Source organism: Lissotriton vulgaris, chromosome 10, assembly GCF_964263255.1.
Source record: "Lissotriton vulgaris chromosome 10, aLisVul1.2, whole genome shotgun sequence".
NCBI lineage: Eukaryota > Metazoa > Chordata > Amphibia > Caudata > Salamandridae > Lissotriton > Lissotriton vulgaris.
Window position 1 is genome coordinate 272,924,566 of NC_141698.1, and position 14,043 is coordinate 272,938,608.

General features: G+C 40.3%; 1 protein-coding gene across 7 annotated transcripts in view; it reads left to right on the forward strand.

The window, feature by feature from the left end:
• NBEAL2 (neurobeachin like 2) overlaps positions 1-14,043 on the forward strand; it is a 750,879-nt gene that overhangs the window by 472,576 nt on the left and 264,260 nt on the right. For all 7 annotated transcript variants that reach the window (XM_086940998.1, XM_086940997.1, XM_086941000.1 and 4 more), the window contains 2 exons: positions 798-1,378; positions 4,250-4,382. In XM_086940998.1, coding sequence (XP_086797124.1) covers positions 798-1,378; positions 4,250-4,382 — 714 coding nt within the window. The remainder of the gene's footprint in view (positions 1-797; positions 1,379-4,249; positions 4,383-14,043) is intronic.

Genomic DNA, 14,043 nt, shown 5'->3' on the forward strand with positions numbered 1-14,043 from the left:
TACAAAACAGTTGCGATGTCACCTTCGTGCTACTAAGCATCCGTAATATAATTGTAATATTGTGGGTCAGTTATGATGCAACTTAGTTGTTGTAGGCAACGTAGAGGTACAGTAGTAGCAATTTTATTGCTCTGCTGCAGAATAATTGTGCATTAGTTGTAATGCAATTTCCTGTTGCTGATTGTTATGAGGATATTTTTGTACTTCAGGATAGTTGCGATGCCACTGTTTTGTTGCAGAGATTAATAATATAATTTCCACTGCAATTGATCTGTTTTGTCATTTTCATAGATCAAGACAGTTGTAATGGAATGCCATTCTCGTCTCTGCCACTCTTTTCCTTCGGTATTCTATGATTATCTTTTTTCTTTTCCTTCTTTCCCATATCTTTTCTATTCATATTTTCTGAATCATCCTTTTTCTTTTTATTTGACATTAGACCTGTATTGAATTATTTCATTTACTTTTTTCGCTCTACCTTTACTCCTGTTCTTCCTCTATCTTATATTTGTATATGTTCCTTTCATTCTATCCGTCTTCCACTTATGCTACCTTTTTTCTGTAATTTTTCCTAATTTTTCACTTTTCAGTATTTTTATTCTGCTTTTTTCAGAAATGTCTTTTTTTTTAAATTCTTTTGCTCCTGTTTTTATTTGCAATCCTTTCTGTCTACTTATCTTTGTTACTTTTTGCCTGTTTTCTTATTTCATACTTCTTGATGTGCTTCAATTTAATTTTCTCACCTTTTCTTTTTTTCACTTGTTCTCTAATTATGTATGCAATTTGTTTGGTTTTAGGCTGTGGAGGGCGATCACAGCTCAACTCCTCTGCCGCTCATCCGCAATGAACAACCACTGCTGATCCTAGTGCAGTGGATCCCTGATCTGACTTCCCATGACCTCCAGATCTTCGTCTCTGATTGGTTAAAAAAACTTTGCGATTCATCCTTGCAGAACCGTATGACATGCGTTGGGGCTGGAATGCTCCGCTGTCTACTGGCGGCACTAGGTGCCAATCAGGAGCTGGATGCCAAGTGTGCAGAGAATCTGATCAGCCTGCTGCAGGTCCTGGGCCAGCTTTCCATCAGACCTGGGGAACTCCGCCAACTGATCAAGCTGCTGCGTGTGGAAGGCAAAGCTGCTGCCCACCCGTATGCTACACAGGTGGTGCGTGCGCTCTCGGCCATGGCCAGAAAAGAAGGACCAGAGAGGGCATTGCAGTACTTTGATCTCATGCCGAGTATGTCAGGCATCATGGTTCCTGTCATCCAGCGGTGGCCTGGAAGTGGGTTTGCATTCCATGCCTGGATTTGTTTGAACGATGAAGTCACAGATGGGCAAGAGCTCCTTGTAGGACTGAAGCGAAAGCAGCTCTATAGGTAAGTGGACAGCATTAGTGCTCATGCGGTCATGGGAGGAGGGGCTCATCCAGTCCAGTGCGCAGTGTAGGCCTCCACCAGAAGGGCCGTTGGTAGGGGTGCATCAGCTGAAGTAGATTTGTTTTGTATTTGTATCTGGCTGCTGTTTTACCTGTGTTACCAAAAAACCTGGTAAAAAAGCATTTTCCAAACTTGCCATTCAGTTCTTATTCTGTAAACGATCTACCTGATAGTATCCTAAGACCCATGCAGGGCACAAGTCGGGGGTACACGCAGGTACACGGCTTCCACCCACTCTTTTCACAGGGCGAACGCCGTCCCCCCTGCCAAGAAGTTGGGCCCCACAGAAATATGCTGAACTTGTCCTGGTGTAATTTTCAGACTTCGGAACACGTTCAGCAGCGCCTGCCCCTTGTTTGCTTTCGATTCCCATCAGCAAGTTCTAGACAAGGAGTTTTTTTTTCACCTCCAGCTGGGCCGAAGTTAAGGGGCCATCAGGCCTCCTTTTGTTTGAATATCCTGACTGGAGGCGGCCTGGAACCTCACATTTAATTGTAAATGCCACAGATGGGAAACAAAGGCACATAGCTTGTTATTTTTTCACAGGTGCTTAAGAGAGGCATGCTTTTGCCTTTGTTCAGTCCCTGTATATAATAGATGCATGCACTGTAAGAATGTCAGGTGTGTTGGCCTGTCCCAGTATTTACACAAATAACAATTTCAATAGCACTATTTTATTTCTCTTGTAGCGCTATGCAACCCAATAAATCATGTACATGTGTAAATCAAAGTACAAAATGAGTTACATGAGACAGTCAGGGTTACAAGGTGTAGGAGTCACGTGTCCTTCATACTTCACTGTGGTCTTCTAGAAGGATTACAATTTATGAACTGTAGGTAACAAAAGAATCTCTGTGTTAAAAGCAGTAACCCACTTTACTATCTACTTAAAATAAAAATCTGTCATCTGAGTGTTAGATGATGTGCTTTGCAGGAGACACATTTACCTTCTCTACTACTTTGATTCAAGTCTGGGACTTTACAAAACACAGATCTCTCCAGCAAGTGCGTTAACCACCAGAATTATCTCACCATTAATACTATTCCGGGAGATTTACTGGGCACCTTCACAGCAGATACATTAACTCAATCAAATATTTTAAAATGCATACTTTGCAACCAATTAAGCATAACAGATCTACAACCATGCTTCTCCTTGTTGCCAATTTCTTTGTGACAGAGTTAAAAAAAAAATTATTAGTTGATGCCAAGATTTTGCGTTGGGATTGCGCCACTTATTTGGCACCACCCCAACGCCAGATCTTATTTGTTAAATCTCATAATGTGCTTAAAGTATGATACATTAGAGGTGATTGCACAAGAGGTGGATGGGATTGATTCATTGCAGAGGTAAGGGACAAAAAGTTATTTTGTCAAGGCAATCAAAAATCTTTCCAGCAGCCACATAAATTGGAACACATTTTTTGTTTTGGGGCAAAAGTTCAAAACACTATTTGTTCTTCAAAGCACTTTCAACGTTAATTAAACACATTCAGAAATTACTTCTTTTTTTCTCAACACGTTAAGTGTAATTATTGTTTTTTTTTTAAATAAAAAGTTGTCATTGTCTTTTTAAAAGCCTAAAAACGTCTGTCATATGTCTATGTAGAGTGCAAACCCCTCCAAGCTCATGAATGTGATAGGACATGGATAAGAAGCAGCAAGATTTGTTCTATTAAGAAAGCCCTACTATTTAGAGATTTTTTGTAAGGAGCTAAAATGTCACATTGAAGCCACGTCGGAGCACTCAGTGCTGACGTTTATCTCGGAATCAGTCAAGTCCGTTGACTACTGGTGGGTGAGTAGGTCTGAAAGTCTACCTAGGAGCAGTAGCAGAACTGATCTTGGGGGCCCGACCCCTGGGAGATAGTGGCTAGGTTTCCCCGTTTAGTTAGGATAGTTTAATGTCCTAATAACTCCTGTGCGTAGGTAGTTTCCTGAATTCCCGACCATTATTGTAACTTAGAAATTCATATGCCTACTTAACTGAACCCAATGCCCCACCAAATCATTTCTTATGGTCGCTGGTTCTGCCACCTCACCTTTAATAGGACATGCCTCCTTCGAGGAATTAATCCGCCCTTGTCAGAACACTTTCCCCAACACCCCCATGCAGCTCTCATGCACCTCATGTGATGTGTGTACTGCAGGGCTACGTGGCATCTCAAAATCTAAATGTCCAGCTTTGTTGAACATCTAGTATCCACTCTAATATCGATGGGCTTATCCGCTTCACTTCATGGTCTCAGTCCACCATATCTATGTTCGATTTACTTGCATGTCATGCGCACTACAATCCTGCATGCCAGTTCTGTGGCTCAATTGAACCTCTAGTACTCACTGTAGTACGTGTGTGCTACACAATTACACTTCATGTGCATTTTGTAATATGCCCACATGGGGTTCCCTTGCACCCATAATATCCATGCAAATGACTCTGTGGCACTACCCTTGGAGAATCCACCTACAGCATTTTCTTGCACCTTTTGCCTTCTCCGTTGCTCTGCATACAGAGTTTCCTGGTCCCTCATGCATACCTTTTAATATCCTCAGGGTAACTTGGCAGTTTAGGTGCTCACCTAAAACATCCACATGAATGTTCTCGGACACCTCCGAGATATTTCAATGCAGGATTCCTTGACTCCTCCTGGGCCTGGCAAGCTTCCCAAATGCAAAGAACCCCCTTTTGTACCAAATGCAAAGAACATCAGTGCCTATTAGAACCTTTATGACATTACCCCGAACCCCAGTTGATCACGGTTCCACATTTTTACTAATACTGCTCAATCATAGCCATTTGTATTTCATCAGTTTTTTCACAGCAAGCGGAACAGGCTTTGAAGCGTTCTTCACTCCGGATGGGATGTTGGTTGTGGCAGTATGCACAAAAAAAGAATACATGACCGTGGCCCTGCCAGAGTGCCACTTCAACGACTCCGCATGGGTGAGTAAGGCCTTTTTTCCAGTTTCTGGGATAGTATTTGGATTCTGGACAATATCTTTGGAGGTTATTGCTGTTTATCAAGGGTGTCCAGAGCCTTGGGTACTTTTGCTCTGCAAAGGTTTGGCCAAGTATGACTTTTTGTAGACTCTTCAATAGCAGTGTAGACCAGCAGGCATAGCTTACTTCAGAAGGTTGAATCGATTTCACCCTAGATACAGAAATATACATTAAGCTCAGGCTGTAAAAGGCAATGTTTTATCAATGTTATTTCTTTGAAAAAGTAACATTACTTTATCTGCAGTCTCAGAAAGAAAACAAATAAAACACCATGTCACCTCAAAAAGTGAAAAAACTATTAACCATAATGGCAGATGTTAATTCACTATATCTCAGTATTAGCCCGTGGGTTGTCGAGTGTGAAGACTCTGCAATCCCAGGAGTGAAGCGTGAATCCATAATTCAAAGGACTGATGGGAAAATGTAAAAATGTGGTTCTTATCTCTATGACCTTTTCCTGAAATCCCTTCCATAGCCTAGTCTTGTGCCAAGATATCTAAAACTGTTTTGCCAAGCATGCAGAGCCTCCCACAAAAATAGATTAAAGTAAATGTAAACTAGAGGATGCTCCTGATTGCCAACAATGTGTTGTTGAGAATTTAGGAAAATAGGTGTTTGGTATCTCCTGTTACTGGGTTGGCACCTAACATGAGTCAAAGGGCAAGTGAATTATTACACTCAATCAATCAGGATTTATTAAGCATGGCTAATCACCCACGAGGGTATCCAGGTATCGAGGGCCTTGCTGCTTATCAACCAGGTCTTGAGCCCTTTTCCTGAATTGTAGAAGAGAGGATGAGTTCCAGAGGTGAAGGTGGATGTCGTTGCAGGACTTAGCAGCAAGATAGGAGAAGAAGGGTCCTCCACTGTTGCTTCAGCGAATGCGAGGGGTGTGAGCAAAGGAGAGGGAGGTGGAGAGTAGGTGTCTGGATGGTTGGTGGAAGTTTGTGCAGTGGTTGATGTACACTGGCCCTTGATTGTGAAGGGCTTCATAGGTGTAGATCAGCATCTTGAATTGACATCTCTTCTGAATGGAGAGCCAGTGGAATGGTTCCAATATGGGGTGCCAAGGAGGTCTGAGCGATAGGCTAGCACATTGTGTTTTGCACTCCAGGGTACATGAAAATCTCAAAAGCTGATATGTATATCAGTTTCTACTGTTCGTCATCAATAAATTACAATATTGCTGGTACTCAGCTGTCCAGGTACACCTATGGGCAATAGGGGGACGATTAGTCTAGGGTCAGGGTGGCAACAAACATTTGAATAGAAATAACTTATGAAACATACATCATAAGATAATGTTTATTGGTTGGCATATCAGAGACCCTCAGAAATAAGCTGGAATTCCTCTAGGGCCAGACAATTAGTGATAGATATACCCCATGAAGCCTAGAAGGGATTCACTCAGCACCTCATGGAGAAAATTGCAGATTTGAAGGAGTTTATTCGGTCTGGCACCCAGTGTCATGGGCTGAGGGCTCGCAAAAAACCTTGTACGAATATCTGTTGATAATCTGTAATCTGCAAACTCACATCATAGAGTCTCCTCTGCAACCTATGTACTGCCATTTTGAATCAGTCCTTGCTGCTAGTGAGTGATTGACAACACTTGGTGTGGACCTCAAGACCAAGTCAGCAAAACTGTAGGTCTCCATGTCTCAATGACTGGCTGTTCATGTTAAGTCCCATGCTAAGGTTTCAGCTGGTATTGTGTTTTGTTCTCAGGTCCATAGCAATTCTAGCCACAGTAGACACACTCCTTCTTCCTACAGGGAAAAGTAGCTCTAGGTGGTTCCTCTTTGTATGGCCCCAGCATATTTAATTGTAATTAAAATTATAATTTTCTTGGCAGATATTCATTACATGTAAAACTTAGCTTAGAATACGAGTTAATTCATCATGAGATGAACCAAAGATGAATGTAAATAAACAAATAGTAGCATAGTAAAGGATTTCGGCAATTAAAAAAAATGCTTATGATAGATGCTCAACTTAGAAAATTGCTCACTCAAATCTACGCTCCAAAAATAATTAGTTCAAAAATATAATAACCCTTTATGTAATGCTGAATCTCTTCTGACCATTAATTCTTAAAAATACTCATGATAATACAGAGGTCAATAAAGCAATGATACACTATGCACAATGCATTTCAAGATGGACGATTAGTAAACATCGCATGTGACCTTGGTCTTGGAATGGCATATTGTATCACTGTTATGCTGATCCAAGATGGCCGACATGCTGCTTCAATACATGGTGGCCATCTTGGGAACAGTAACACAGTGGTATGCTATGGACAATACAATTTCAAGATTGCTTGTGGTTTAGAAGCAGTGTTGGCAAAAGACATGGTGCACCCTTGAAGAAGCAAGGAGGCAGCCCTGTAACAACTTTTAGTAGCTGCGGGAGCTCTGCAAATAAATTCAGCAAAATAAATGAGAAGCAATAAAATGAAAGGGGACCGGTGAAAAGAGAAAAAGAAAACTCAATGTCTGTTTTTTAAACTTTACCACACCGTGTACTTCTAAGGAGAATAATTTATAGACCTGGGCTTCTGTTTCCTTTTTTCTGTCCTAATATTATGAGGTCTTTTAACTAGGCTAATGCCCTATATTGACTGCAATATAACAAACAGTGACAAACCAAGAAGGTCTAATCTTTTCAACCTATTGAATGTGGCAATGCTTTTTGCAGAAATAAATGCCTTTCGCTGATGCTGTGCAGCGTCAGGAAAACAAAAAATGCATTTACACATATATGTCATGAGTTGATGGTAGCAAAGAGTGATGACACATTCCCTTGCATGCGTCATCACTCATACATGTGCAACGATCATGACGCACAGCCAGTTTGAATCGTCAACGCTGGGGTGAGCAATGGGTATTGGTCAAGGGACACTATGACAAGACAGTTTCTACATGTCCATTTACATGGCCAGGTCTCATTGTCCCTCCAACTACCTCACTGGCTTTGCATCACTAGGAGTCTGAGGCGTTGAGGGGAAATAAAAACAAATAAGCAAAAAAAAGCGTTTGTGAAGCAATGGATGAGCTGGGGTGGGGGTCAGAGGAGAGAGCAATACAGAGCGCATTTCAGGTGGAATCCTCAAATAGCAAGAATTCATATGCACTCTTACAGCGTGTTAAATGAAAAAGAAACATAGTTCCCTGAGTGTGAGCACAGGAAGGAACCAAGTCAGCCAATCAAAAGGCAGGTAAATAAACTGTGCTCCAGGGGAGGGACAAACACACGTTGGAAAGCATCAAATAAGGAAGAAACATGTGACAAAAAAGACCACCAGTGGTAAGAACTGGGCTGGTCTAAAGCCAGTGTAAGTTTTGTTCCAAAATAGAACTTTCAACGACAACTTAGGTTTTGCCACCTAAAAATTGGACATTGACCCTCATATGCTGACTAGGGCTGACAGGAAAATTAGTGGGTATAGCTGTATATTTTCTTATCAACCTGGAATGTCTTTTGGCTGCTTCCCCCATAAGGCAATGATTAAAACCATCTAACAATCTTTATAGTAAGCATGTCCAGTATCACCATCCAAAATATCTTCAGAGAAATGGCAAGTAAAATCGGCATAATTTGTGATAGAAAACATACATTCTCCAGCTGCCATCTTCCACATTACATGTCCCTCTCTTTCACCCAGGAATTAAAACACAAAATAAAGCCCTCTTTTTAACCTTTGCGATTCCAAGCAAAAGCTAGTGTAACACCATATATTTATTTAGTGTATTTTTAAGCACAAGGCTATCAAACAAAATCAGATTTCTATCATAGATGTTCCCAGCTCTCAGACTCGAACCTTTGCTGTTTTGAAAGGTTGTGAGTGTGATCTCCACATAAGATTGGTTGAATTTGCCAGGATTAATATCCGTTTTTTTCAGCTCTTGATATGAAGGACAAAAAGCATCTCTGTTTGCAGCAAGATTTCTTTATTTTAATTCATACGATAAGGACAGCCGACACGTGTTTCGCCCCCTCTTGGCGAATTGCGCCGGGGCTTTCTCAAGGCTGTTGAAGAGGAATAAGAGAAAGATTTAAAACTCGTGTGGTCTAAGAGCAGTTGACCCCAAGAAAGAACACCGAGTGTGTGGAAGTGCTTAGATTAATTCTTTGATACTAAAAACACCTCAAGAATCAATATCTGTGCCTAAAGAATGATGGTGCCTAAGTAAAGTGCAGTGATCAGAGGAATTCCAAAGAAGCACAAAGCAAGATTCAAGCAAGAGCAGCATGAGTGAATTTAAAATATTAATTTACAGACAGACAGCAGGATTTGAAAAGACGTGAATAGAAGTGTAAAAGAGAGTGTCACTCTGTTCGGTTGATCAATCAAGGAAACCCAAGGTATTAGAGCACAGAAAAGTGAAGGACAAGCGAAAAAACAGTGTGGTCAATGAAATACAGTAATAATACCTAAATGAGTTAATTCACGTCGAAAAATCCTGTTTCAAGATGTATACATTGTCCGTGGTAAAAAAATATAATTCTTCAGTAATAAAAACATTTCCTGTTAATTTAAACAGAACAATTCATAAGTGCAATTGTATTGGCATTCAAACATGTGTATAACATATTAGGTAGGACATTTTGTCAGGTAGATTCGCACTATGTGAAGTCAAAATCTTAGAAGGGAACAAATTTCCAACTGAGAACCCCGGATTCATGCTATTAATGCATCAAGTTTATCTACCTCATTAGCAATGATGCCTGGCAATTGTATATTCTACTTTTGTCACGGAAATCAAAACATTCAAGCGATCATGTGTCCACATTTACTTCAAGCATGTTGGTGTTCCTAATAACTTACATTTTCATTGGGGCATCTATATTGCAGAAGCCTAGGTTTGCCTCCTTTCAGCAGTGTCTGGTAGTTTGTATTCAAAACGACACACGGAGAAAATGTTTGAAAAGTCTACATATCTTAATAGCACATTATTTTTTCTACATATTACACAAATTTGCGCATTTTGAAACATAGTTGGAACCATGTATACTCATGATTACTTAGCAGCTAAATTAATTATGCACAGTAATATTAATGTGGGACAGAAGGGATGGTTATGATTACTAAGTCTTGTGCCCGGGCATATATTAGGGTGATTAGGAGAGGCATAGTCGTCCTATATGGTCCGCCCGTTTTGTGTGGCTAACTGGCTGAAATGCCGACGTTCGTGTTAGGGATAAAACACAGGAAAGCCAAACACGGGGTCTATTATACGGGTTGATGTCAAGCAGGCTAACTGGCGGGCCACAATATGCATAGGCGATCGGAGTAACGCCGTGTTGGGGAAAAAAGTTACGAGCGTTTCTATTAGAAAAAGAAAGAAACGGGCATAAAAGATATAAGTCACCGGCTTTAGGCGCGGAGTTACAGAGAGCAATTACACGCAATGTGGGAAGGCGGCGAATCCGACTTACTTTTTAGGCTAATGCCTACGGTCCTAAAATCCACAAAACAATCAATGACACAATCTTGAATGTTCAAGAATTGCGCATCTTATTTCTCGTTCCCATTCTTTGAGGTTAAGACATTACCTCTTGACATCTGATGTAAACATAATCCAATAATGACAGCATACCTTGGAAATCAGTACAAATTGCTTCAATACCTCTCTGGCTATTCTAAATAAGCATATGATTCCAAGAGTATATTTACGTCTTGCAGTATACAAGCTGTCCAAAACCTTACGATTGATCGGCCTTCCTTTCTCCACTTATAAATGGCTTCCGCTCTACCGAGCCGATTACATATTTCTCTTGACCAATCTCTCCAGCACAAATAGTTTTTGCAATGATAACGCTCTCGTTCCATCCTTTAATAAAAATAATACGGAGAAGTCTTACATGCCCACCAAGCCAACAAACTAACAAAAAATTACCCCAAATGCAACCAACCGAATAATTGTCCAAACTTTACATCTTGTTTGGTCGGTCTTTTCACCACTTATAAATGGCGCCCGCCTTACCGAGCCGACCAATACACTTCAGGACCTTCTGCTCCAGCTAAAATACCCTCGCTGCATCTATAAACCTTTTTTCCATGTTTGGTAAAAAAACCAATACGGACTACTCTTTCATGCCCACATAACAACAAAACAAATAACAATATATTCCCAACCTAGCCTATCAAAAATACATTAACTCGCGCAGTGAACACCCTTTACTTCCGGGTTGTTCCCTTTAACTACCGGATCCCGCGTTTGCGAGATGCGGAAGGACCTGACCCAGGAATCGCCATGCCGGGAGGATTTTAGGACCGTAGGCATTAGCCTAAAAAGTAAGTCGGATTCGCCGCCTTCCCACATTGCGTGTAATTGCTCTCTGTAACTCCGCGCCTAAAGCCGGTGACTTATATCTTTTATGCCCGTTTCTTTCTTTTTCTAATAGAAACGCTCGTAACTTTTTTCCCCAACACGGCGTTACTCCGATCGCCTATGCATATTGTGGCCCGCCAGTTAGCCTGCTTGACATCAACCCGTATAATAGACCCCGTGTTTGGCTTTCCTGTGTTTTATCCCTAACACGAACGTCGGCATTTCAGCCAGTTAGCCACACAAAACGGGCGGACCATATAGGACGACTATGCCTCTCCTAATCACCCTAATATATGCCCGGGCACAAGACTTAGTAATCATAACCATCCCTTCTGTCCCACATTAATATTACTGTGCATAATTAATTTAGCTGCTAAGTAATCATGAGTATACATGGTTCCAACTATGTTTCAAAATGCGCAAATTTGTGTAATATGTAGAAAAAATAATGTGCTATTAAGATATGTAGACTTTTCAAACATTTTCTCCGTGTGTCGTTTTGAATACAAACTACCAGACACTGCTGAAAGGAGGCAAACATAGGCTTCTGCAATATAGATGCCCCAATCAAAATGTAAGTTATTAGGAACACCAACATGCTTGAAGTAAATGTGGACACATGATCGCTTGAATGTTTTGATTTCCGTGACAAAAGTAGAATATACAATTGCCAGGCATCATTGCTAATGAGGTAGATAAACTTGATGCATTAATAGCATGAATCCGGGGTTCTCAGTTGGAAATTTGTTCCCTTCTAAGATTTTGACTTCACATAGTGCGAATCTACCTGACAAAATGTCCTACCTAATATGTTATACACATGTTTGAATGCCAATACAATTGCACTTATGAATTGTTCTGTTTAAATTAACAGGAAATGTTTTTATTACTGAAGAATTATATTTTTTTACCACGGACAATGTATACATCTTGAAACAGGATTTTTCGACGTGAATTAACTCATTTAGGTATTATTACTGTATTTCATTGACCACACTGTTTTTTCGCTTGTCCTTCACTTTTCTGTGCTCTAATACCTTGGGTTTCCTTGATTGATCAACCGAACAGAGTGACACTCTCTTTTACACTTCTATTCACGTCTTTTCAAATCCTGCTGTCTGTCTGTAAATTAATATTTTAAATTCACTCACGCTGCTCTTGCTTGAATCTTGCTTTGTGCTTCTTTGGAATTCCTCTGATCACTGCACTTTACTTAGGCACCATCATTCTTTAGGCACAGATATTGATTCTTGAGGTGTTTTTAGTATCAAAGAATTAATCTAAGCACTTCCACACACTCGGTGTTCTTTCTTGGGGTCAACTGCTCTTAGACCACACGAGTTTTAAATCTTTCTCTTATTCCTCTTCAACAGCCTTGAGAAAGCCCCGGCGCAATTCGCCAAGAGGGGGCGAAACACGTGTCGGCTGTCCTTATCGTATGAATTAAAATAAAGAAATCTTGCTGCAAACAGAGATGCTTTTTGTCCTTCATATCAAGAGCTGAAAAAAACGGATATTAATCCTGGCAAATTCAACCAATCTTATGTGGAGATCACACTCACAACCTTTCAAAACTGTTTCCCTAACCCTGAAGCCCAAGAGGTCCAGAGCTTCGAGTGTGTCTCCATCCACTAAGTAACTACACTTATTCAAGTGTTGTCTAAAGCCTTGAAATCCTTGGGCCTTTGCTACCTCATCCGCATCGAACCTTTGCTGTCTCTGATTACTCCAGTGTGACGTAGTTAATATGTGAATATGGAATTCCATTAATGAACAATACCAAGCATCCTCTGGGTATAGAAAATTAAACAACGTTGTAAAATAGTATCTTTTCTCAGTATCTGAAGATTTATCAAATTTCCTATATTCAAGTTCATCTATTATTGTGCTTTGCTACCTTTTTATAATTATTTTGAGGAGGGTCTCGTCTTTGGGTGCTTTTGTTTCATGTGTATGTCATCTTAATTTTCTTTCTATTTTGTATCTGAAAATAAGGGCTTTTTTGTCCTTTTCCCCCTCATCTTCACTAGCAAGGAGAATAAAGTAATCATTATGTGTTAAGTGTAAGCATGTAGGAAAAGTATACGTGGCTTTAAATGAAACCAAATGCCTTACCAGAAGAACACAACCATAATGGATGGTACCTATGAATGAGGCATTGTTTCACTTGTAATGATCACTCGATACCGCATGCTTTGTAGTATTTTTAATAGAGGAAACAGCCTTGATGTGGTCTGCCATCTCTAGCCAGTATCAACTTCTTAAAGCGTAATCCCCACACTCGGCATTGAACAATAAACATCCCCATTAGAGAATATAACACATCCCCTTCCCTTAGAGCAATACTAAAAGAAAGAGTACACAAACAATGTAGCTAAAATAAAGCAAATAAAGCAATATACCTAGAATATAATATAAAACATTACTACATTCATAGATAAAAATATATTTTCCTTTTCCATTAATACACATTTACCTAACATAATCCTTCAAGTATTGAGGAGACTTTCTAAACCTATGAGTTCTCCTTGACTCTTGCTCTGCTTCCATTTGCACACCAATACCTATACTTCCCTCACAATTAGCACCTGACCTTCTTACACCACCTCCCCTCGGAGCACTACCACTGTTCCTTCCTAAAGTGTCATCATCCATCAACATGTAACTGCCACAACCACTAACACTCTCATTAGCCTCCCTTGCTTTATTATATAGGGCAACACTCCTCCGACTCCACCTTTCCCCATTCTCCAATACAACAAAGAACTGGTGTACCTCCTTTACTCGGAATGGTCCATGGAACTTCTTCAGACTACCTTCCACACGTCGTGGCATTACCTTCACCAAATCACCCACTGCAATGTCTCCAGTCCATTCATCCCTAGAAACTACACCTCGCTCTTCATCACACAACACAGTCTTAATCCAAGCAGGGAACAATTTTGTCCCTGTTTTTCTTACTCTAATTATGTCAAAGGCTATTTGTCCAGTTACACCGTTCTTAGTTGACCAATTTCCTAAGACAAGACTTACTGGCAATTTGAGATCTTTCCTATTGGCTACTGCCATCTGGATGGCACCCCTCTGCACCATGAAAAACTGTCAAACCAATCCACACACCACACTTTCTTTTACTTCTCTTCATAATTAAATCCAACACTTCTTTCAAGACACAATCATCATTTATTCCTAGGCACCATTCTTCTTTGGACATAGCCACTTGGGTACATTCTATTACTGAAATGACCCAATTTTTGCCAATGGTC